Raw genomic sequence first — 26746 nt, 5'->3', positions numbered from 1 at the left:
TATTGCACCATGGAATTGTAGAACACAAAGAAACATGACTGATTCCTGATCAGATGAATCTGACGGTAATTTGTTAGGTCATTCAGCCTTTGATCTTAAACCTGTAAAGGTATCATTTTGAGTACTCCATAACACAGACTAACCTCAACTGTTCTGTTAGAGTTCATGTTGGTCAAGAGGCTGCTTCTTCAAAAATCAGAATAGTAGTTTTTAGCCACATTTTTAACTTAAATCCAGTGGTCCCAGAACACACACTTGAATGCTCTCCCTCAGAAAATAACATTGTAGATTTATTATTACTAGCACAGATAGTATCAATCCATTACAATGTTTATTGACAAAGCTTTTCCCATTTTAATATTTCTCATCATTTCCTCAATCAGTTGCCCTACAAAGAATTTGACACTCAGCTTATTAGTAGAGATGATCATATACACTGTTTCTACAGGATTCTGAAGCAGAGCATTGCATGTCCACATCAAATTCAAGCAAAAGCATGCGGAAAATCATTTCAGCACCTCTCAAGGCCTCGCTGGCTCTCATGGAGAATAAGGTGGTGGTGACTGTTCTGCGGACAGTTTTTCATAAGCAGGTGGAGCATTGGGAATCTGTGGAGATGAGAAAGGAGAGCGTGGGCTTGACAACAGCACACATGGTTCTGGAAGAGGGATTAAGTCAAAATAGTTAGCAGCATGCTTATACTTTTTCTCTGGGTTGAAACTTGTTCGTTTGACTGCCCATATCTAATTTCCACCCAGTGAGGTCATTTGGGCGGTGGTGGGGGGATAACAGCAGAGAAAAAAGGCTAAGTGGCTTCCCCAAAATTTCCTTGGATTATCTTTATCAGTAGAAGCCCCAAGTCCTAATTTACAAATTTTTCAGACCTGTTACAGACACTGATCACACAGCATCTTTACCACAAGCGTAAATCCCGATAGCTGTGTCTAAAGGCAGTTGCTTCTATCAACAGAGCACAATTCTATCAGGCCCTCATTTAATGCTCACAACAACCTCAGGAATATTTCTGTTGTTTTTATGTTACAGGTCAGGAAACTGGGGCACAAGGAGGTTAAATCACTTGATGAATGTCTTACAACTGGCCAGTCATAGAGCTAAGAGTCAAATATAGTAATTTGGCTCTGGAGCCAGTGCTCTCAAAAGCTATAATTACTGCATCTATACCGGGACTGTCCAGTAGAAATAGAGCACCACATAGTGGTTTTAAAATTCCTAGTAGCTGCATTTTTAAAAATTAAGAGAAACAAAATTAATTTCACTAATATATTTTATTTAACCCCACTTTCATGTTGAAGTGAGATATTATCACTTCAACCTATAGTCAGTATAAAACTCATTAGTGGATTTTTATGTTATTTTCCTCATACTGAGTTGTTGAAATCTAGTATGTATTCCAGGATGTCTTAATTCAAAGTACTGCATCTCAGGTTTCAATAACTGCATGTGACTAGTAGCTACAGTGCAACTATTGGACAGTGCAACTCTATACAATTAATAATAGGCACTTTTTTCCTCTGTTAGTTATGTCTATGTTCAGGACAAAAGCAATTATACTAAACAACATGAGACAAGAGGACATTGTATCCAGAACCAAGTTCTTCCTTTGGGCCTTACACGTAGATGTTTCTTTATTGACCCAGGAAACTCTGGATATGAGAGGACACAATTTAAGAAAACCTCTGTGAATTCCCTTGTTTTTAATCTTACTATTTACTTTTTATTATGGTAAAATATACCATATAAAATTTAACATTTAAACCATTTTTTAGTCAGTAGCATTAAATATATTCACATTGCCCTTGCTTTTTAAATAGCAATATTTTATTCATTAGAGTTAAAAGTAGGCTTATACAGAAACACCAGGATGCAGGATCTCAACCTACCACAGGTTCACAACTGTTCTCTTGAAAAGGCAATTTGCTGTCCTGTTGACCAAGCCACTCATGTGAACATCCTCCTGTTAGGGTACTTGGAGTACCAGCATGAATGTTTTTGTCCTGAAATGTGAATTCATGAAGGTCAATGGATGAGAAAAAATAATTGAGTGCATTAAAGAAAAGGAGAAGGAAGCTGACATTTTAAGAATGAGTTTTAATCTTGGCCCTGCCACTTATCCTCAGTGTATCCTCAGGTAGTCACTTAATCTCTCTGAATTCCAGTGTTTTCATCAGTAATATTAAAATAATGTTACCTACCTCTCAGAACTAGGCTTCCCCCGTGGCTCAGTGGTAAAGAACTCCACCTGCCAGTGCAGGAGATGGGGAGTCGGGAAGATCCCTTGGAGGAGGAAATGACAACCCACTCCAGTATCCTTCCCTGGAAAACTCCCATGGACAGAGGAGCCTGGCAGGCTACAGTCTATGGGATCACAAAGAGTTGGACATAACTGAGCACAAGAAAACACCTAATACTATGCCTGACATCTATTAGTTGGTCAATGAATATTTTTGAAAGGAAGAAAAAGAGTGAAATATAAAACTGGATCTCAGAGAATGATTACAAGAGGAGTAGATCAGAGCTAGAGAGGCAGCAGGTGGTTTCACGGTGAGGAGAAACATAGGAACAGCTTGATAGCAGGGACACTGTCTATTTCTGCCTTCCCCATAATGACACAGAGAAGGCAATGCCACCCCACTCCAGTACTCTTGCCTGGAGAATCCCATGGATGGAGGAGCCTGGTAGGTTGCAGTCCATGGGGGCGCGGGGAGTCAGACACAACAGAGTGACTTCACTTTCACATTTTACTTTCATGCATTGGAGAAGGCAATGGCAACCCACTCCAGTACTCTTGCCTAGAGAATCCCAGGGACGGCGGAGCCTGGTGGGCTGCCGTCCATGGAGTCACACAGAGTCGGACACGACTGAAGCGACTTAGCAGCAGCAGCAGCATAATGACAGCAATATATCTGAAACACTGAATGCTTGTGTTGTGATAGAAATACTGTGGTTGTAATGCTGAGCTTCCAAGTCGCATCACAACAATGACAAGTCAGCCTAAGGCTGTTATGCACTTTGAATTATTGGGGGAAGGGGTGGGTAAAAGCTTATAGTTTGGTTATTTGCATAGGTTGAGGGGGTGATGCTCTCCATCCCTAGAATAGAATGACAACAATCTGTGCAAGACAGAGACACGTACCAAAACAGGGACTGCAGAGGCACTCTGCCCAAATGAAGTGGAGTATTTCATTACTGGTGTTGTTTTAAATTGCTGGCACATTGTGATCATAAAAAGCAGACTTTTAGTTGTTCTTACCATTAAATTCTCCACAATAGTCATTCTCAAACTTTAGAATGCAGCAGTGTCTCCTGGGGGTCTTGTTAAACACAGATTGTTGAGCTCACACCCAGAATTTCTGACATAGTAGGTATAGGGTGAAGCCCTATAAATTTGCATTTCTGGCAAGTTCCCAAGTGATACTGATACTGCTGATCCAGGGCTCTCTAGGCAACGCACTTCTTATTGCCTGTGCCTGGCATGACCCCACTACGATCTGACCCTTAGAGGAAGGAGGAGGTCAGGTGGGGGCCATAGAAAAGGAGGGAGTATGTGTCCCTTCTAAAGGGACAAACCACTGCATAGCTGCCAAGTTTTGCCAGATCTTTCGATTTTTTTTTTTTCAAAAAAATAAACTAGAAATTAAGATTTTTGCATAAAATGTTACTTTTAAATGTTTGCACCTAATTCCTTTTTTTTTTTAAGTTACAGACCCAAACATTATCTGTGAACCAAATCCACCAGTAGGGCATGAGCAGCTGTCTGGGGTTCTGGCTGGAACTGGAACAGCGAGGCTGGGCCATGTTTCAGTGCCTCCTCCGCAGGCTGGCCTGTAGACTGCGGTTGATTATTGGCGTTACTGGGTTGAAAGAGAATGGCATCCGGACGGGTCTCCCAGGGAGGAAGTGTTTGGATCATCAATTGGATGAGACCAGACATGGTTGGGGCTGGTACCTATAGAGTCTGCCGGCTGTAAAGAAGTTTTCCTAAACTCTCCTCTGAAGTCCTTATTGACACTACCTTTTGGAAGTATATAAGCACAAGGATCCCAATATTGATGAGAGGATCCAAGGAGGTTCTGCTCCCCTCCACAGCTCCCAGTGATATACCTTAGTGGGCTGCCTGCGTAGCTCAGCTGGTAAAGAATCTGCCTGCTAGGCAGGAGACCCTGGATCAGTCCCTGGGTCGAAAAGTTCCCATGGGAAAGGGATAGGCTAACCACTCCAGTATTCTTGGGCTTCCCTGGTGGCTCAGAGTGAAGAATCTGCCTGCAATGCAGGACACCTGGGTTCCATTCCTGGGTTGGGAAGATCCCCTGGAGGAGGGCATGGCAACCCACTCCAGTATTCTTGCCTGGAGAATCCCCATGGACAGAGGAGCCTGGCGGGCTATAGTCTTTGAGGTTGCAAAGATTCAGACATGATTGAGCAACAAAGCACAGCATAGCACAGCACAAGGTGTGTTAATGTTAATGCATTCTCTCCCTTTACCTTGATTATTGGTTTTATTCCTTATTTTTTTAATCCTCACCTACCATAGGTTAAGAGCTTGATTCACTTCCCCAGTTCATTGCCAATTCTGTGTATTTGCATCAAACTTCAGTGTGTGTGTTCAAACAGGGTCCTAGGTCCCACCACCAGAGATGGTCCCAGACTCTACATTTTAGCAAGAACCCTAGGTTATTTGAGTGCAGGGGCCCCTGACTTACATTGAGAAACATGACACTGAAAGATGTGAGTGTAAACTGAGCTGACCGGAGAACTTTTGAATTTTTCCCCAAGAATCAGAAGTGTTATGTCCTCAACTTAGAAGTGAAAGAATAGAATTCATAAATATGAAAGCCAGCTTCCAATGCCTTATAAATCATTTTTCTGCAAAAAGCAGTCTTTCCTTTCAAAAGATGTTTTTCAGGTCTAAGAGGAATTGTTGGGCAAGGAAGAAATTTTAGGAGACCTTACTTCCAACCAACCTTTCTACCATTCTGTGGTCAATGAAAGTGGAAAAATAAACATATTTCAAAGCTTAGTAAAAGTTGGTTAAAAGTGGTACCTGAAGCTTGCATTAATCGTCATTTATGTTTTTCTGTTTTATAATGAAAACAGAATCACCAAAGAGAGACAGGGAGGTAATTATGTAATTAAATACAGTACTTAATGCACTACTTTACATAATTTTACCTACATTTCTTAGACTGCTGGTCCCCAACCTGGCTTTTCAGTAGATATGAAAGTCTCAAAACAAGATTTTAATATTAATTTTAAAAATAAATGACTCCAGTTTTAAACATTAGATGGAACCAGGGAATTTAAACACAGTTTTTAAATCTCATAAAAATTCCAGAAACTCTGCAAGTCACTGGTCGAGAGCTGAAGGAGTGGGGGATGGCAGGTTGAACAGCCAGGCAAATGTTCAGTGTTGGAGGCCGTGGCTCAGACTGTCATTCTTGCATTGAACACATTTAAGATAAGAGTGTTGAACCAGAATGGGGGGAGAAAGGTTGCTTTTTTGTCTGGGTAGCATCAAGCTAGCAATTATGGACTCTCAAGAGTCTTCTCCAATACCACAGTTCAAACCATCAATTCTTTGGCACTCAGCTTACTTCACAGTCCAACTCTCACATCCATACATGACTACTGGAAAAACCATAGCCTTGACTAGACAGACCTTTGTTGGCAAAGTAATGTCTCTGCTTTTGAATATGCTATCTAGGTTGGTCATCACTTTCCTTCCAAGGAGTGAGTGTCTTTTAATTTCATGGCTGCAATCACCATCTGCAGTGATTTTGGAACCCCCAAAAATAAAGTAACCACGGTTTCCCCATCTGTTTCCCATGAAGTGATGGGACCAGATGCCATGATCTTAGTTTTCTGAATGTTGAGCTTTAAGCCAACTTTTTCACTCTGCAGTCCATCCTAAAGGACATCAGTCCTAGGTGTTCATTGGAAGGACTGAGGCTGAGGCTGAAACTCCAATACTTTGGCCACCTCATGCAAAGAGTTGACTCACTGGAAAAGACCTGATGCTGGGAGGGATTGGGGGCAGGAGGAGAAGGGGACAACCCAGGATGAGATGGCTGGATGGCATCATTGACTGGATGGACAGGAGTTTGAGTGAACTCCAGGAATTGGTGATGGACAGGGAGGCCTGGCGTGCTGAGATTCATGGGGTTGCAAAGAGTTGGACATGACTAAGCAACTGAACTGAACTGAAGGAATGGATACCAACATATTGAGTTTGTAGAGCTTTTATTCCTTGAATGACTAATCATAGTTTTTTAAAATATGTAAACATAGAATTAATTTTTTTAATTATAGAAGAAAGCATATATTACATAAAAAGAGACATACATCATGTTATGTCATCTGTGTCTAGGTGTATAATAGAGCAAATGAGACTCAGAGAAATGAAAATCTAAGGCCACCAGTAAGTCAACAGCAGAGTGAGACCAAATCCTTATGCCATACAATTTGGTGACTGCTGTGTGCCAGGCATCATGCTAGGCTCTGGAAGTAAAAGGTGAATAAAAAATACTCTCCGCATCAGCTCCAAATGGGATAAAGAGAAGGGGTGGAAGAAGCAAAAAGTAACAAATTATAAGGCAATGTCATAACCCTGTTCTAGAGGTACACATGAAGTGTATAGTAGAGAGCAAAGAGTTATATTCCCTAACCTCTCAACACAAGGCTTTGCTATGGTTGGAGTCTTATTCAGACTCAAGAACTTCTCCTTCCCATAAATGCCACCACACTGGAGGGCTGCTGCTTGGTGATTGTGTCTCCCCACATTCACCCTTTCATGATTTATATCTGGGACACCATGGCAAGATGGGCATTAGGAAAAGGGTCACATGGGACTTCCCAAGCTTTCCAGCAAGGAGAAGAATTTGAAGCTACCATTTTCACCTTCCCCTTCACTCTGCTTATTTAACTTCTATGCAGAGTACATAATGAGAAATGCTGGACTGGAAAAAACACAAGCTGGAATCAAGATTGCCGGGAGAAATATCAATAACCTCAGATATGCAGATGACACCACCCTTATGGCAGAAAGTGAAGAGGAACTAAAAAGCCTCTTGATGAAAGTGAAAGTGGAGAGTGAAAAAGTTGGCTTAAAGCTCAACATTCAGAAAACTAAAATCATGGCATGCGGTCCCATCACTTCATGGGAAATAGATGAGGAAACAGTGGAAACAGTCAGATTTTATTTTTTGGGGCTCCAAAATCACTGCAGATGGTGATTGCAGCCATGAAATTAAAAGACGCTTACTCCTTGGAAGAAAAGTTATGACCAACCTGGCTAGCATATTCAAAAGCAGAGACATTATTTGTCGACTAAGGTCCATCTAGTCAAGGCTATGGTTTTTCCTGTGGTCATGTATGGATGTGAGAGTTGGACTGTGAAGAAGGCTGAGCGCCGAAGAATTGATGCTTTTGAACTGTGGTGTTGGAGAAAACTCTTGAGAGTCCCTTGGACTTCAAGGAGATCCAACCAGTCCATTCTGAAGGAGATCAGCCCTGGGAATGATGCTAAAGCTGAAGCTCCAGTACTTTGGCCACCTCATGTGAAGAGTTGACTCACTGGAAAAGACTCTGATGCTGGGAGGGATTGTGGGCAGGAGGAGAAGGGGACGACAGAGGATGAGATGGCTGGATGGCATCACTGACTTGATGGACATGAGTCTGAGTGAACTCCGGGAGTTGGTGATGGAGGCCTGGCATGCTGCGATTCATGGGGTCGCAAAGAGTCGGACATGACTGAGCGACTGAACTGAACTGAACTGAACTTCTCCTTCTCAGACTGCCAGGCTCTAGCCCTCCACCCAGACCAGCCCTCCTCTCCACCACAAAGCCACTTTCTCTGAATGAAGTGTTGCTAAATGAGGAAGGGGACTTTCCAACATCTTTTGTAAAGATAAAAATTTTTCCCCATTATATATCAACCTCAGAAGCTTTCAGATCTGTAATAGAGAGGAGAAAGAAAAATTGCAACTCTCCTTCTATCCTGTTGCTCACTGTGGAGAATGCCTTTGGATGCTTAAGTTCCAAACTGATACCTGTCTTTGAAGCAAGGTTTCTGAAACCTGTGGTCTTTACAGGTTAGTGACTCTGTTGATGTTGCTTGTTTGTGAAGGATCCTGGTACCCCAAGACTGGACATTGTCATTTGTTAACTTCCTGCTCATATGGGTAAAGGAGCAAAAATCCTAATAAAACCACATCAAGCATCAAAGGAGGGAGGAGCCTGTTAAAAACCTGGCGGTGCTTTGTGCTGCTGAGGGGTGGACAGTTTCCTGCACTGATGGCTACATGGGTCCTGGCTATGCTGGACTGCTTGCTAATAGAGTTAGAAGAACTTAGAATTCCCAGGAACCCTGGAAAGAAAGGGGTGAAGAGGTAGGGTAAGAAGAATGGGCCACTAAGTGGAGTAACAGAGCCAGTGGGAATCCCCAGAAGGATTGGTAAGACCTGGAGTGTCTCATGTACTTCTGTTCAACTGTACAAGAGGACCACGAAGCCTTCCCCCTTGCCCCCAAAACCATCAGCTATATAGGCAGGCCCTTGAGTTTGCTGTGAGTGGAATCAGAAAGATGGGCCAAGTTCCTGGTTGGGATTCATGCCTGGGCAGAGGCAAAGGAAGAGTTATAAGATGTACAGCGTAGAGAGAGATGCATCAGAACCATGAATCAGTGCTGGAGGTGATCATGAGACTGTCATTCCACTCCCCAGAACTTCAGAGAAAGAAGGAGAAGGGAAGTCCTGGAACTGGAGAGACTCAGCAGTGATAACTTTACTGACCTTTAAGCTTCGGTATCCACTTCGTCTTCTGCAGTACCAGCAGCTGAGAAGTAGTAGAATTCCCAGAATCACTGTCAGGATGCCAATCCCTGCAGCCCTGGCCCGAGAGACAGACAAGTCCACCTTGGTATGGAAACCTTGCTCCAGATTATGATGAAACATGTGTCAATCTTCTCTCTTCACAGGGGCTTTGCAATCAGAGCAGCATCTCTCAGTCCCCAAGGAGTATTATTCCACCCCACCCCACACCAGGCACCCGTGGGCCTCCAGCATGCATATACAGAGACAGAACCGTCTCTAGGAGCCTCTCAGGTGTGTGTCCAGAGCAGCAGTGCTAACTGTCATGGGCCCCAGCACCCAGGCTCCAAGTGCAACAGGTGCAGTGGCAGCTGACCCTTCTGTGGACTGAGTTATCTTTCCATCAGGACTAGTTTAAAACATTTTCCCCAACTGTCAGTCCACAAAAAAGAAACGGAAATTAACTTTGACTTAATGTCTGCTGTAAGCTGGGTACCATGATAACCATTCTGTATTCATTAGATTATTTAATTCTCACAACAACCCTGCCAAGCACTATGGTGAGCACCCTGCTACTGGCCCTGTCACAACAATCCTCAGGGGTAGGTATGACATTCATTTCACATCTGACATCCCCAAGACTTTGGGCTGGTAAAATGCCCAAGGTTGCACAACCAGAGAGTGGCAGAACCAGCATTCACAGCGACTGGCCTGAGGTACCCAGCCAGTGCCTTTTTGACCACATCACCCCTTCCTGGAATGGAGCTATTACAAGGGCATTCAGCGGGTTCTCATGACTAAAGGCAGATGATTCCATTCCCAGCATGCCTGTGCTCTCATTCTCCCTCCTAGGTCTGTGGTCACCCCCTTGGGCATCTTGACACACAGAGAGCTCTGTTTGAACTCCTCACACCACAGTCACATTGCGCTCACACACAGGAAGTGAGGGCCCAAAATGCTGGGATGTGCCAGACACACCATAAGAACCCATTGCCCAGCAGGGCAGGGCTCCTCAGATGTCACCCAAATACCTCCTGCAAGGGAGTTGTCTGAGATGCATGTTAAAGTACAGATCCTGGGCCCCTGACCCCAAGACCTACTGAGTCAGCCTCTTGGGCAGCAGTGCCTAGGAAGCTGCATTTTCACGAGCTCCATAGGTGGCTTGTGCCGCCTCAACTGAGAACTTCTCAACTGTGGTTTCACAGAGATAGTCTGTTGAGTCATCATGCAAATCCTGAAAAATATACTACCTAATACCATGTGCAGTTGCACCCCTCAAGAGTACATTTTTGCTGTTGGGACATTTTTTTCAGAAGATCTCACCACCACATCCCATTTGACCATGCAGGGATATTAGAGAATCCCACTAGGGTCTTCCGAAGAAATACTCCAGCCTGAATTCCTCTTCAGTGCCTTTGACAGGTTCTCCATCTCTCTTGCCCCTGCTAGTTCACTCCAGTAAAGCAATTCAACAGTTCTCTCCCAAGACAGCAGGTTTGCAGGAAGTTCTGAGCAGATCACTTACGAGATGGTCCAAATAAAACCCAGATTCCTCATTTGTCCTGATGGAGTCTCCACTCAGAGAGGGGCCCCTCCTACCGCCACCACCCCTTGCCCACTCTCACCTTGCAGAGTATGTCCTGTGGCTTATGTCCCCGTCACAGCACTTATACCTGATGAAATTACTCCCATGCCTAACTCTCCCAGTAAGTTGTAAGATTTTTTTCAAAGGAGAGAATAGCATCTTGAGCTGGTATACATTGCTTAGCACTTAGAAATGTTTAATCATGCAAATACTTATTTTTAAATAATTCATAATACAAAACACCTTTCTTTAGGGTAAAGCATTGATGCAAAGGTTATGACCACCCTCTTCACCTTGGACTCAGTCAGCAGGTGGAGGGACGCACCTGCCCTTCAACCTCACTGTCCTTTGGCAACTTGCCTCTGTTCTATCTGCAAACCACCTCTGGGAGCCCAAGTGGAGCAGTCAGGCAAGGCTTGAGGACAGAGGCATCATGCTCTCAGACAGGATTTTCAGCCTGGGAACCCACAGTAAAGGCCTCATAGCCAAGAATGCAACAAAAATGGCAAGATCCAGGTTTTTGCCTTCCCTGCCTCTTTGCCTCTTTGGCCTCAGAGAAACCTGAGACCTTTTGTAGGACCTCAGGGTCTCCTTACCTCATTGCCAGGTTTATTTCTGGAGAAATAAACACTAGAGAGATTTACGGACCAACATGTGCTGGTGGAAGCCAAAGGCTGTGTCAGCAAACGGCAAACTGTAACCCCGCTGGGTCTGATTTTGAACTTACTCTTCAGTCGTGACATAAGAGTGGCTGTGCCCTTTCCTGGGGGAACCATAGAAGAAGTGAACCTCTTCTCTTGGCATCTTGTAGGGTCAGGCCACGGGACACCTAGCAGCAGGGACACACAGGTGTCATTTCATGCATCCAGAGTGTTCTTACCATCTCAAAAACACCCACAAAGACATTCTCGCTAGGTGACTGAAAACGATATCCAAACCCTCTGTTTTCTCTCTCTGCAAGGACTCGTACTTGTTTCTTTCACAGATGTCAAGTGGGAATTGCTCAGGTTTTTAACCCCTTTCTACCAACTGAAATTTAAGTTCAAAGAAGAAACCACAAACAAAAGGAAAAAACTTTCAAACTGAGTTGTGATTTGAGAATTAATTTGACTCTATACCACAAACTTGTAGAGAAATAAACAAAAAGCATTTTAATTCATTCCTTACTTTCCCTGGCTCAAGACAGATTAATAAGAGGAGTTATTTCTCTCCAGAGGTATTATTTTATATCAATCCTTGGACAAATAAAAGGCTATGATGATATAATGGGCATGTGTCTCAGCACAGCATCCTTCAAGCCCATTAATTCCAACAAAGGAAACTGTCCCCAAAATATGAAATTTTAAACTATGATACAAACAAGTAAAAAGCTCATGAACTTTAGTGGTCATTATTAGAGTGTGCTTGTTAAAAACCAACAATGATTTCTCTTCTCTCCTTGCTATTGTGCGTTTTTCATTCCTTTTATTGTTCTTGTGAATTGCATAGGTCTGATCCCCATAGAGTTATATTAATGAGCCCATTTAAAACAGCTGAATAGAAGTGGAAAAGGGGAGTGGAGAGTTCACCCCATGAACCCTTTCCTTGGGGCATTGCATGTGTCATTTGCGCTTCCCAGTTGTAAAGAAGTCACACTTGACCTTACTGATCATCTCAGGTGAATAATGTGGGGATGAACTCTGTTCAAAATGACAGACACAAAACGAATTCTGCATTAAGTTCGTTTCTGTAAATCTATACCTCCAGTTTCGAGCCTTGGCAAACAGTGGCGGGACAGCAAATGTACTTCATCCTACCTGAGCCAAGAAAAGTGGTTCTTAAGGGAGTAGACACAGCTGTTCCTGAGCCAGTTACAGCCTGAACAACTGCTTTTCCTGGTTCTCTGCTTTGCTTCTGGGCAGTCTAGAGGTAGGACCTAGGAGGAGACTTTGTGAACCCTTAAAAGTCGGAGAATTGTGAATATTGAGGAGAATTCTGCCGACATCCAGGTATCAGAAAGGCTGGAGGAGTCCACTGGAATCTGCCAAAGCCTGTTCTGTTCTGAAAGAGTGGGTGAAAAGGCATTGCTCTTACCTGCCTTCCTGGGACCAACTCCGTCTGCTGGCTGCCGTTTCTGTGAAGATTGCTTCTCTGGCTCTTAACCTTTTTCATTTTTTTTCCCCCTGGTCTCGAGTCCCATGTTAATCACGAGTTTAGATTTCTGATGGGGTCGTTTGTGATTGCTTAATTAGCGTGAAAGAAACCAACTTCATTCCTCTCCTCAAAAAGTCACGGCTCACTGTGGCCTCTTTTTTCCTTAATCCCAGGTTTCATCTTAGGGGAGTCATTAGTTTTAATGCTGATCCCTCATCTGTAGGATTGCCAGTTAAAATATAGGCTTTCCAGTTACATTTGAATTTCAGATAAGCAATGAATAGATTTTAGTATAACGGTGTCCCATGAAATATTTTTAGTGCAAAAAATTATTTGCTGTTTACTTGAAATTCAGTTGTAATGGGGTACCCTCTACCCACCCTCATCTTCACCTCAAAGTGTGGGTGAGCCTTTGGTCTCAGGCCTGAAGGTAATCTAGGAGCACGACTTCCTGATCAAGAAGAGGAATTAGAGGATCCCTGAAACTTCCTGAGCTAAGCTCCCAGGTCTTTTGTGACACCCTCAGAGACGACTGTCCCTTGGGAAGAATGGGTTTCTTGCATTGGCAAGGAGCAGAGAAAATTTCCTGTTTGAAGGTGGATATGACCTACCTAGAATTTAATTGAAACCAGGGCTAATTCAACCTACATAGCCTGCTCTGAGAGTCAAATGTGTACAGCCCAGAAGCATTTCAGTGGGACAGAATTATTGCTCACCAGCTCTCTGTCAGAGAAGGCAATGGCACCCCACTGCAGTACTCTTGCCTGGAAAATCCCATGGTTGGAGGAGCCTGGTGGGCTGCCATCTATGGGGTCACACAGAGTCGGACACGACTGAGCAACTTCACTTTCACTCTTCACTTTCACTTTTCACTCTGATGCATTGGAGAAGGAAATGGCAAGCTACTCCAGTGTTCTTGCCTGGAGAATCCCAGGGACGGGGGAGCCTGGTGGGCTGCCATCTATGGGGTCACACAGAATTGGAAATGACTGAAGCGACTTAGCAGCAGCAGCAGTAGCACCAGCTCTCTGTAACCATTGTAAACAGGCAAAAACTAAACAAAACACCCACCAGAATTAAGGAATGTGAGAGTTCTCATCAGCCAAGCACTTAGATTAAATGACCACTAAGGTTCCCCTTTATGGCTTCCTTGGTAGTTCAGATGGTAAAGAATTTGCCTGCAATGCAGGGGACCTGGGTTCGATCCCTGGGTTGGGAAGATCCCCTGGAGAATGGAATGGCAACCCACTCCAGTACTCTTGCCTAGAGAATTTCCATGGACAGAAGAGCCTGGTGGGCTGCAGTCCATGGGGTTGCAAAGAGTTGGACATGACTGATTGACTAACGCGACTACAACACGAGGTCCGCTTCCCCACCTTGCAGATCTTATGGTTCTTTCCAGTTCCCATTGGACTGTCTCGTGTGAGGGCATTATCAGCACTGGATAATCATCAGTGGAAATGATGTGGGAGAAATAAAACAGCATGAGTGAGGTTGATCTTTATTAGGTGAGATCCTTGTTCTCTCCTTTCTGAAAAGGAGAAAAAATGCAAACAGATCTGAGTGACAAGAAGGAGTCAGCCATTCACAGATGGACAGTGTTTCATAGAGAAGAACCAGTGCAAAGGCCCCACAGCAGAGAAAGAATCAGACTTGGTCTGGACTCCCAGAACTGAGGCTGATTTAGGAGATTTCATAAGAAAATCAGGAAGGATACAAGCCTTTGGTATCAAGGGATTTGAGGAGAGCAGCTTTAACCTGAGACTCATGTTTATGCCCAATAACTCCCAGGAAGGCCTAGTGGTGTGTGCTAGTCTAGAAAGAAAAATGCAGTTCTTTTATTTACTTAACCTTTTTTTTTAATTTTAATGTATACTTTATTTTTTAGAACAGCTTTAGATTTACAGAAAAATATGAAGATAATACATAGATATCCCACACCCAGTTCCCCTGTTATTAACATCTTAAATTAGTTACAATAATGAACCAGTAACTACAGCCATATCTTACTGAGATACCCTTAGATTTTCACCTGCGCCATTTTTCTGTTCTAGAATCCTACAGGACATGTTAACTAAAGGGTGCAGTTCTGAGCCTAGAGATTGATACATGCTAAGCTGGACTCAACTAACATGGCCCCCTGGATGATGAGCACCCAGGCCAGAAAGGAAGAAGGTACTAACCTGGATCTCCGGGCAAAGGGAAGCTCCTGGGTCTCGCTCAAGTCCCTCAGTGATGTGAGCTAATCCGGGGGCCCTGAGTGTGCCCGGGCACCGTTCCAGGGTGGAAACTGCAAGGCAGCTGGCATTGTCTGCTCCCCCAGAAGAGGCTCTGGGACCAGGCCCAGCTCACTGGGGATACTGTGACCTGTCTTGGCACTTCCTCTCCAGCTACTCTGCTTTTTGGAGCTCAGCAAGGGAGCCCTGATCAGATCTTACAGAGGCATCTCTTTAGGTCTTTGAGTGGTTTTGCAGCCTCTGGGGTACCCAGTCCTGTTAGGGTGAAGCACCCAGGAAGAGCTGGGGTGGCTTCTTTAAATAAGTCACCAGGGACCCTCAGCCTCAAATCCTACACATCCCGTTTCCTGAAAGTGCCCCCAGCAGTTCCCTTTGCCTCAGGCTCCTAGTCACTGTCCTGGGACTGGCCTAGGCCCAGGTTCTGCCCCAGAGTCAGTCCATCCCAGCCCAGGCTCCACTTGCCCTCACCCTACCCCCATCCCCCCTAGTGATTTCTCTTCTTCCCTGGCATAACATTCTTCCCTGGTGCAACATCTACCCACCACCACCAACAGGCTCACAGTTGGGGCTCTAAAGTCCAAACTGCTTGCACTTCCTCTCTTCCGTCTGTGTGACCTTGGATAAATCATAAATCTCTTAGAATGCCATTGCATGCGTCTAAAAAAAGAGAGTTATTAATAGTATCTACTCCCTAGATTGGTTGAAAAAGTTAAAGGAGATAAGGCTTACCACCTGCTTGGCATAGAATGAGTTTAACGATAGTGTGAGCTGTTACTATAAGGTTGCCGTACCCAGTACCCCTTTGGCCCAGTTCAGACCTGCCTTGAGTGTGGGCGTGACACTGCACTTCCTGTGCCCCAGACAGGGGATTAGAGTTTAGCACCTGGCCGGTCACTGACTTGTTCTCTGCTGCCACCTGGTGGGCCTTGGTCCCCTTGCACCGCAGGCCCTGAGATGAAGCGGCTGGGACTCTGATCTTTTCAAAACCCTCTCATTCACAGTGCTCAGGAACCAGAGTCCTGTTCACTTTTCCTTCTTGGGGATTAGAACCCTTTTCAGTGCCCCACAAGACTGTGAGCTCTTGCTCTCTTACCACACCTCGACAGAAAATGCTAGAATATTATGAAAGACATGTTTGTAAATGGGAGTTGTTGGTGCGGCCCTTTTGTAGAAGCTAAACAAACAGAACTTGCTTATCAGAAAGTGGAGAAGACAGGTAGACATCTCTGCCGTTATTGAAGCAGGCCACAGACAGTACTCTTTCCCTACCCCCGGTGGAGTCCTGGGACTCAGTCAGAATGGCCTTGAATCCAGCTCCCATTATTACCTGTGTGACCTTCGGCAAGTTTCTTAAGCTCTCGAAGCTTCGGCAGCCCCATCTACAAAATGGGAATTAATCATTATTGCAGAATTGCTGTGAGATTTAAATGAGATAAAAATACGTAAAATCATCCAGTGCAATGCCTGGCAAATTACTAAAACTTGAGAAAGGCTGATGCCTCCAGGAATCTCCTGTGGATGTGCAAATAGCCTTAAGAGGGTGGGATAGCAGCATAAGCCTGTGAACTAATAATGCTCAGCTGTGGCTTGATAATTGCTCAGTGCTAATCAGTGAACAAGTTATACTGCCTGTGGCATAAAGGGCTGTTGGTCGGAGATATTCTGAGGGTGGAAGTGGCAGTGGTGAGGTCCAGATGGGAGCAGAATGAAGGTGTATTTATACAGGGGCGCCTAAAGGACACCCACCCGCTCCCCTCCCCCCCCCACCCCCGCCCCGGCCCTTCTCCCTCAGGCACTCTAGAGCAAGAGTCAACTTCTGCGGGTCTCAGGCTGGACTCTCACGAGGCTCTGTCAGTTCCTCAATCCAACAGGTAAGTTGTTCGGGGAGAACTAGCGTCAGTCCCGAGGCTTGCACAGAGCTGGTTTTGTGTGAGAACAATGGCCCAGTTCCTGAGGCTGTTCAGGTGCAGAGAAAAGAGCATTAATAAATCAGAAATGGGATTTAATAATCCCTTGGCCACTTCTGACCAGTCAGTATCAAGAGGGATGGGCTTGCAGGACTGATTGGAATGATTTTTGGGGTGGAATGCTATGTTTACCGCCATGTCAGATAATACTGGAGCCACCCCAGACTCCTGCCCAGGAAGTAGCAGGGGTGTGGGTTCCTCTTGGGGACAGGAGGCACATGAGAAGTCTCTTAAAGGAAGATGAGTTTCCTCTGAGTCTGGAAAGGTGAGCAGGGGGTCGCCAGACATGAGATGGGGAGAGCATGCTCAGTGCAGAGGATAAGTAAACGTTTGCGAGTCCCGACTTGGGAGCCAGGTTGGGAAGGTGACATCCACGTGGAGGGAGGGTACACAGGTGTGGGACGGCCTGGCGGGTTTGGGGGACTGCTCGAAGTTCTGTATGGTTGGAGTTCAAAGTACAGAAAAGGAATGTAGTCCTGAGATTCTGAAGCTCAAAGCATGTGAACACCATGCTGAAGCTTTTGACCCTCGGTGGCTGGTTGCAGTGAGTCACAGAAAGGTTGTAAGCGGGGAAGAAAACACTGAGGCTGACCAGACTCGGGGTCAGTCTGTTTTCCAGTGCCATGGTATTTAATCTACCTCCTGGGTGGCTGTGAGGATTACATGTGCTGTCATTGTGCGTGGAAACATTTTGTGAACCATAAATCATATTGATGTGAAACCTAGAAGCAGCAGTTTGCCCTTAACTGTCGGGCAGTGTATTGGTGACATGGAGGGATGAACAGGAGAAAGCCTGGGTTTTGGATTCCGGTTCTGAGTCAGATGCTGGCTCCGGCCTGGACTGACTGTGGTCCTCAGGTATGCAAGGTTCTTGGCACTAGTCTGCTCATCTACAGAATGCGAACAGAGTGTCTGTCTCTCTGGGGGGGCTGTCAGGCTCATGTGCCTGGTGTGCAGTGAACTCTTGCATTAGTCAGGGTTCTTTGCTTGCTGGCAACACAAACTTGACTCTGGCTACTTAAGGATATAAGAAAATTAATGGAAGGTTATAGAAGTGATCCACATAATTTAAAAAAATAAAAAAACTAAGCATACCAGATCTTAAGAAGGAATAGAGCTGAGTTCTACCTGGACACAGGTGGTAGGAATTAACTAATAGATGACCCTTCAGGTTGTTGTTATCAGGAAGAAATCAGCTCTGACTAGTTCCTCCTTGTTTAAGTATGAGATTTAAATTGATTGGAGGATCTTGCTTGGGGTCTCATACCAAATCCTTGTTCAGGCATGGACTAACGGTGGAGGCAGGGATGCTTAATACCCCATCAAGGCTGACAAAACAGAGAAGGAGAAATTTTCAGAGGGAATCTGGTTTTTTGTTACCAATATAAGAAGGAAGGGATGCAGGAAAGACAAAGACAGACCTTGGCAGCGTTTGGCAAATGATGGCTGTCACAAGGCTCCCCAAGGGAGGATTTATCCCTGAGAAGTCTCCCTAGTTTTTTCTGTTTCCTAATTGGCACTGTAAGAGGAAAGCCTGTGAATGGAGACTTTGGAAGGCTGCCAGATATCCCCTGTTTGTACTCCCTTCCTACCACTTACTCTGTGGTGTTGACATGTGTGTTCATCTCTGATGTGTCCATGGATTCCCAAGCCCCCTGGGGGTAGGATTCACGTATCTCCATATCTCTAGTGCCTGCTACAGAGCCTGGCCCATGAGGGAACCTCAGTGAACTGAACTCTTGCCCCATCTCATCCCCAGTGAAGTTTTTAGGAGGTATGGTCATCAGAGAAAAATGGGATAATATTTCAACATTAAGGACAACACAGCTGTCTGCTTCAGCATATTTTTATCTTTTAACTTTTGAAAGAAATCCTCCTTTCCCTGCACAACTACCATCTCCTAGAGTCTGGTGTCTCTCTTGGCAGGTATTGCCCTGAAGACTTGGTAGAGGTTTAGTGATGGGAAAGGGTCTTAATCACTGTTCACAGCTCTTCAGCAGTGCCTGCCATGTACAGAGGAGTGCTCAGAAGAGAAAAGGGCTCTAGAGTGTAGCTCTGAGGGTCCCTGGGTGCTGGCATATTGAGGAAGGATAGCCATGATCTCCAAGCCTCCCTCTTCCCTTTTAGTATCAAAGAGCTAAAAGGATTAAGAAAGTTTTTGCAAATAATAAACATTTGAAGTATTAGCTGCCATCTTCCTCTATGTCTCTAGAAACACTTTTTCCAGATTTCTTTCTGGAAGATGGCCACAAAATCTACAATCTCATGAGAAATTCTGGCTTCTAAGGGCTGACATTTTGATGTTCCCATAGTTTTTTGTTTTTTTAAGATTTATTTACTATTTATGACTGTTCTGATTCTTCACTGCTATGCATAGGCTTTCCCTAGTTCCAGCAAACGGGGGCTGCTCTTCATTGCAATGTGTGGGCCTCTCATTATAGTGGCTTCTCTTGTTGCAGAGCATGGGCTGCTGCTGCTGCTGCTGCTGCTAAGTCGCGTCAGTTGTGTCCGACTCTGTGCGACCCCATAGACAGCAGCCCACCAGGCTCCCCCGTCCCTGGGATTCCCCAGGCAAGAACACTGGAGTGGGTTGCCATTTCCTTCTCCAATGCATGAAAGTGAAAAGTGAAAGGGAAGTCACTCAGTCATGTCTGACTCAGCGACCTCATGGACTGCAGCTTACCAGGCTCCTCCGTCCATGGGATTTTCCAGGCAAGAGTACTGGAGTGGGGTGCCATTGCCTTCTCCGGCAGAGCATAGGCACTTAGGCTCAAAGGCTCAGTAGTTCTGGTTCCCTGGCTCTGGAGCACAGGCTCAATGTTTGTGGCCCACGGGCTTAGCTGTCTCAAGGCATGTGGGATCGGAACCCATGTCTCCTGCATTGCGAAGTGGATTCTTAACCACTGGACCATCAGGGAAGCCCCATAGTTTTTATATTTTGAGAGAGTGACCATTTATAATGAACTTTTGGCTGTGTTTCAGTAAGAGAAGGTCATTTGGCTCACCCATAAGACATGCTCCGTTCTGCCTTCCTGCTGGTCTCCCAGAATGCCTGGAAATAACCCCAGACCTTAGACAGATAAAAACACTGTCTCTGTGTAAAAGGAGTATTTTCTGTGTGTGAAGCAAAAAAAGAACAAACTCAATGGGGAGTTAAGCAACTTCATTTCATCCATCGGGGGTGAGATCCTGGGATTTCAAGAACAATGTTGGGATAACAGGGAAGAGGTGGAACTTGAAATTGCCGCAGGTCAGAGTCGTGCTTTATACCTTCTTTCAACTGTTTCTGTGGAGATGATGGGTAGATATGCTGTCTATGTCAGATTTTTTAATTGTTAAAGAATTCAATACTGATTTTCTTTTACAAAGAAGTTTCTACATAGCATTTTTAATTGTTATGTTAAAAATAATCTGGTTAACTTGAGTTATCATCTGAAGGGGAGGTCCCAGCTCTGGGCTTTTTTTTTTTTTTTAGCACAGTCATGGATTGGATAAATCCATCATTTCTAACATTCTGCTGGTAAACAAGCCAAAACCTCAATAGACTGACCTTGTGAGTCAAATCATCCAGTTGCCTTATCTCTGTGTTGCCTTCCTGTGTGTTATACCTGAGCTTATTTGACTGGACCAGCCCAGTGTCCATTTGTCAGTTAGTTTAGGGGAGCTTCAGGGGCCCAAGTCAGGCACTCTGTTTTAAAGAGGCAGTGCTTGCTAAGTCGCTTCAGTCATGTCTGACTCTTTGCGACCCCATGAACTGCAGCCCACCAGGCTCCTCTGTTCATGGGATTCTCCAGGCAAGAGTACTGGAGTGGGTTGCCATGCCCTCCTCCAGGGGATCTTCCCAGCCCAGGAATCAAATTAGCATCTTCTGCATTGGCAGGCATGTTCTTTACCACTAGCGCCACCTGGGAACCCCCAAAAGAGGCAGTAGTGGCCCCCAAGACCAATGTGGGACCAGTGTCATGTGCTGCTGGCTTTCAAGCTTAGGGTTGAATTTGACCAAGAGAATACAGATTTCATATTGCCAATTAGTGTGCATGCAGATTTATGCAGCTCTTTGGGGATCAAAAGAAGATAGCTCCCAGGGTTTTAAGGAGACTGCCTGAGAGCATTAGGCTGTGATGGGATCAGGGGCTTGCACCCCCAGAAATTGTGTTTCTTGATGTTTCTTTGTATTTTTCTAGAGGTATTTAGTAAAATTTTTGTAATATTTCAGCCAGTATCAGCTCTACCAAGAGAAACCAAAGAATTTTAATGAAGTGTCAGAATAGCCCTTGCAATCAGTAGGATAACAACACATAGTAAAGTCAGAGGACCCCAGGGGGAAAGAAGAGTCCCAGAGGAGAGGCTGGCACTCAGGGCCCAAGCAGCTCTCTCTGCCCAGAGTTTCCTTCCAAGTCTAAATTCATGAGTTCAGGTTTTTCCAGTGTATCTTATTGGCCTGAAAGGTTGGAAAACACTGATCTAAAATTTAAATAGATTGATTTTGTTTAACTATAACTTTCTGGACATCCTTAGTTTTCTGATGCACATTATGAGTCTTTAGGGAAAGCCATTGTCCAGTGGAGTTTCTCAAGGCATCTTGTCACAAAGTTGGATCTCCATGGTGCTCCAAGAACACCTTGGGCTGTGTTGCCACGAAGGGTCATTATCAGTCCAACTTTTCATGTGATTGGCCTTTCCCTTCAGGTAGTTAAGAAAGAGCCTAAATGAGTCCCTTTCCACGAAGAGTTCAGCCCATAAATGTATATTAAATGTATTTTTACTGTGTGTCAGAAGCTGAGTGAAGTGATTAATGTAGGTTATCTCATTTTCTCCTTGAAGCCCCACAGCACTGTCAGATGGGTGTTACTATTACTTCCACTTGACACGGGAGACTGAGGCCTGTGGAGGCTGGGTAACTAGATGTCACTAGATAGTAACTGGCAGAGTGGAGATGGCCGAACTCCCATACTTAAATATGGGGCTTCCCTCAGAGGAAAACTGCCCGGTAATTAAACACAGTCCACCATAGCAAATGTTGAGACTGATTACCCTTCCCCAGAGTCATTTACTTAGAACATGTGTCCAGGAACCGTCTATGTGGATTATTCTTTGACTTTCTCAAGGGCAGAGACTTTTGCATTATCAATTGCTGGCACAAAGCAAAGGCTCACAGATATTTCTTTCTTTCTTTTTTTAAAATTGATGTGTAGTTGGTATACCGCAGCTATTTCTTGGATGAGTGAATGAAATAATGAAGAGATGACTTTACAACAGATTTTGATGATCTGTTATTTCCTAATTGAAAATTGCCCAAATTCTTTCATCTAATCAATAAATATTTGTTGAGCACCTATGATATGCCAAGGACTCATTAGTCACCAGAAAATTTGAGTTGCTTTTTCCCTTGCTGAATCTGATATGTCATACGAGAGCTATGTGAGAAGTATGCCCTTCTCAAACTATACGTGGACAAGTGAGATAGACACCCCTTTCTTTCTTTTCTTTTTTTAATTGGAGGATAATTGCTCTACAGCATTCTGTTGGCCTTCTGCCATATATCAACATGAATCAGCCACCGGTATACATATGCACCCTCCCTCCTGAAACCCCCTCCCTGCTCCCACCCTATCCTACCCACTCTAGTTTGTCACAGAGCACCTGGTTGAGCTCCCTGAGACATCTCTTTCTTGTATGAATTCCTCAGTATTATAAATCTTATTGGTTGCTTGAGGAGATGGATTCTGTGCTAGTGGTTAAGAGTTGGAAGGATAATGCCTCAAAAGAAAGAACTGCATGGACCATTAACATTCACAGGCTGAGAAACACAGAAGGTATTTAATAAATGCTTATTAGAGAAATGCATGCAGACATTCAGGATTGAGTCCTGTTCTGGGCTCCAAAGCCAGAGAGGGAATGATCACCTTTAAGAAGCTTGTCAAGGTCACTGCTTGCTAGATAACCTTCCCTGGGGCCCATGTTGTGGCCATTTTGTGCTCTTTAGAGGGCACTGATCGAAATGTGAAAAGTTAACATGAGAATCTACCCATGTCAAGAATTTCTACTTGGGCCTTTCCCATGAGGGATGAATGAATTGTTGTCATTCAGTTGCTAAGTCATGTCTGATTCTATGACCCTGTGGACTGCAGCACGCCAGGCTTCCCTGTCCTTTACTATCTCCCAGAGTTTGTTCAAACTCCATCCATTGAGTCAGTTATGCCATCCAACATCTCATCCCCTGTCGCCCCCTTCTCCTCCTGCATTCAATTTTTCCCAGCATCAGGGTCTTTTCCAATGAGTTGGCTCTTCACATCAGGTGGCCAAACTATTGGAGCTTCAGCTTCAGCATTATTTCTTCCAATGAATATTCAGGGTTGATTTCCTTTAAGATTGGCAGGTTTGATCTTCTTACTGTCAAAGGGACTCTCAAGAGTCTTCTCCAGCACCACAGTTTGAAAGCATCAATTCTTCAGCACTCAGCCTTTTTTAATGGTCCAACTCTCACATCCAACATGACTACTGGAAAAACTATAGCTTTGACTAGATAGACTTTTGTTGGCAAAATGATGTCTCTGCTTTTCAATATGCTGTCTAGATTTGTCATAGCCCTTCTTTCAAGGAGCAAGCGTCTTGTAATTGCTGCAGTCACTTTAATCATAGCTGCAGTCACTGTTCTGCAGTAATTTTGAAGCCCAGGAAAATAAAATCTGTCACTGCTTCCACTTTTTCCCGTTCTATTTGCCATGAAGTGACGGATCTGGATGCCGTGATCTTAGTTTTTTGAAGGTTGGGTTTTAAGCCAGCTTCCTCACTCTCCTCCTTAACATTCATAAGAATTCCTCTTTCCTTTCTGCCATTAGGGTCGTATCATCTGCATATCTGAGGTTGTTGATACTTCTGGCAATCTTGATTCCAGCCTGTGATTCATCCAGCCTGGTATTTCACATGATGTACTCTGCATATAAGTTAAATAAGTAGGGTGACGATATACAGCCTTGATGTGCTCCTTTCGCAATTTTGAACCAGTCTGTAGTTCCATCTCTGGTTCTAACTTTTGCTTCTTAACCTGCATACAGATTTCTCAGGATATAGGGTTCAAGTTCCATGTCTGCTGTTTATTACCCATGTAACCTTGGATTAGTTATCTGACCTTTCTTAGTCTCAATTTGCTCAACCATAAAGTGGGAACAGTATTTTTTTTTAAGATTATTCTTATTTAAGTTCTTCCAGATTGCAAAGAGAAACCCATAGAGGACCTCAGATGAGGTGGAGAAGTGTGTTGTTATTTGGACAAGGTGTCTCCAAGGCTGAGCTGGCCGCTTCTTCATGGAGGCTAGGGGAGGCCCCATTTTCATTAAGGAGGTGGCTGTAGCTTCAGTGACTTGTCAGCCAAAGGCCCCCACTGCTCCTTCTGGTACTTCTTGTTACCTCCCAATCATGCTTGCAGTCCTTACCTGAAGGATCTGACAGAGCCAGTTTGTCATTGTCACAGAATGGAGCACTTCCATAGGGCAGTGTTTTTGCACCAGGCCACCTCATGTCCAGAGCCCTCTTTGGCTCAGGAAGGGTTTCCTGGTCTTGCTAGCTAGAGTCGTCATCCCTGAGGAGCAGCAGAGTCATCTGGAGAGAACAGCTGAAGGCCAGTTTGGTTTCCAGTGTGTATTAGTTTCCTAGTGCTACTCTCGGAGAAGGTGATGGCACCCACTCCAGTGCCCTTGCCTGGAAAATCCCAAGGGCGGAGGAGCCTGGTGGGCTGCGGTCCATGGGGTCACGAAGAGTCGGACACAACTGAGCGACTGCACTTTTACTTTTCACTTTCATGCATTGGAGAAGGAAATGGCAACCCACTGCAGTGTTCTTGCCTGGAGAATCCCATGGACGGAGGAGCCTGGTGGGCTGCCGTCTATGGGGTCGCACAGAGTCGGACACGACTGAAGCGACTTAGCAGCAGCAGCAACAGTGCTACTCTAAGAAAGTAGCATAAGCTGGGAGCCCTAAACAACAGGAATGTACTGTCTCACAGTTCTGAAGGCTACAAGTCTGAAGTCACAGTATCAGAGGGCCATCCTCCCTCTGAACCCTGGAGGGGAGAATCCTTCCAGCCTCTGGTGTTTGCTGGCAATCTTCTGCACTCTTCAACTTGTAGAAGCATCTATGCGGTCTCTGCCTGCACTGTCACCTGTCTCCTCTGTGTCTCCATCTTCATGTGGCCTTGGGCCCTCTCTGTGTGTCCAGTCATGTCAGATTAAAGGCTCACCCTGCTCTGGTAGGGCCCCGTCTTAATTAATACATCTACAACAGCTTTATTTTCAAGTGAGGTCACATTCTGAGATACAGTGAAGTCCTGACTCCTAGTATCTTTTCAGGGGACCCATTCACTCATAACAGAATTTCACAGACTGCCCAGAATCTACCCAGCAAGTTCGTGGTGACTGTTACATGAGATGATAAGATATAGTTTCTACCATGATGTCACATAAAATAAAAGTGTTTCCCCAAGTTCAGTGATTCTCAAATTCTATGTCAGCAACAGACCCTGGGGACAGGTTAGAAAAGTATATTCTCAATGCCCCCTCCAGGCATGCCAAATCAGAAACTTGGGTGGGACCCAGAAATGTGTGCTCTAACAGGTCCTGCAGGTGATTCTAACATAAGCCAAAGTTTGAGAAAAGGGTTTTTTTTTTTTTTTTTTTTAAACATTCAGGTCTCTGGCATGGGCAGAAGTATAGGCTGATAGAGAGAAGGTTGAGCCCACTCACAGCTTCCCAGGAAAGCTTTCTGAGCAGCCCCAGGCCCAGTCCTGCCAGTCCTTAGAGGCCTGTTGCTATCCCTCCCTGGCCATGGGCCAGCTCATCCCACCATGGTCTCACATGTTGACACCCTCACATGCTGGGCCACATCTGATCTGTTATGATTATGCCTTTGTGGGAATGTTCTCCACTTCACAGTCTGGGGGTAGTAGCTCTAAGGATAGGGGCACCCCCACCCTCCCACCTGGCATAAGCATGCTCCTCTCTCTCACTGCCCTCTGCAGAAAGAGTTGGGTGGTCTGAACCATCTGAAGGTAATGAATGGTCTCTTCTGAGACACAGAGAGATGAGATGACCCACCAGGTCACACAAAGGTGTGTGACAGAACCAGACCCAACACTAGCACTGCCAGTACCAACTCAAAAGTTATTTCCACTAATGTGGCAAATTCCACCCCTGCCATTGGGTTTGCTGGTCCTGGGACATCACTCAGGCAAATGCCTAAACCATCACACAGGTTCTGAACTAAGCAATCCCATTACCTTTGGCAGAAGATGACCAAACAGAAGGAGACTGTGTTTTGGCACCAGAGTCCCTGGCAGGAAGGACCCAAGCTGTCTTTGTCTCTGCAGACATGTTCTGCTCTGAAGGAAGGCAGGTGAGTCTCTGAAAGGTCAACCCAACAGGCCTTTCCCATTGTTTCCCATTCCCCGTACCTCTGCCACACAGGGCAACCCGTGCCCTCCTGCTCCATTTCGGTTCTCCTGAGCAGAGAACTTTGAGGTTCAAATCTCCAGCCTTGGGATTTCTCTGTTTTGGCTGCTGCTGCTGCTAAGTCTCTTCAGTCATGTCCGACTCTGTGCGATCCCATAGACGGCAGCCCACCAGGCTCCCTCATCCCTGGGATTCTCCAGGCAAGAACACTGGAGTGGGTTGCCATTTCCTTCTCCAATGCATGAAAGTGAAAAGTGAAAGTGAAGTCACTCAGTCGTGTCTGACCATCAGCGACCCCATGGACTGCAGCCTTCCAGGCTCCTCTGTCCATGGGATTTTCCAGGCAGGAGTACTGGAGTGGGGTGCCATTGCCTTCTCCACTGTTTTGGCTAATGAGGCACAAAAACAGACGGGACAGCCATGAATCATAAACTTCTCCTCCCTCCCCTTCTCCAGGCTTCATCAAGCTAGAGGTGCAGGCAAGACCAAATGGTGGCAAGCTCCGGCAGAGAGCTGGTTCTGCAGTTGCTGCTGGTCCATTGCTCTGAGGCTG

The 26746-nt window shown here is 45.1% G+C and overlaps 1 protein-coding gene across 1 annotated transcript; it reads right to left on the bottom strand.

The window, feature by feature from the left end:
• Positions 1 to 277: 277 nt before the first annotated feature.
• On the bottom strand, positions 278 to 11239 carry MLANA (melan-A). Its single transcript, XM_069579387.1, has 4 exons — positions 11138 to 11239; positions 8808 to 8904; positions 1902 to 2015; positions 278 to 608 (listed from the first exon to the last, which is right to left on the bottom strand). Exons 1-4 carry the CDS (start codon positions 11212 to 11214, stop codon positions 540 to 542), a joined length of 357 nt encoding a protein of 118 aa, XP_069435488.1. The 5' UTR covers positions 11215 to 11239; the 3' UTR covers positions 278 to 539.
• Positions 11240 to 26746: the final 15507 nt, after the last annotated feature.

Source organism: Ovis canadensis, chromosome 2 (assembly GCF_042477335.2).
Source record: "Ovis canadensis isolate MfBH-ARS-UI-01 breed Bighorn chromosome 2, ARS-UI_OviCan_v2, whole genome shotgun sequence".
Lineage (NCBI taxonomy): Eukaryota > Metazoa > Chordata > Mammalia > Artiodactyla > Bovidae > Ovis > Ovis canadensis.
The sequence above is the reverse complement of the archived record's forward strand: the minus strand, read 5'-3'. Positions and strand labels throughout refer to the sequence as shown.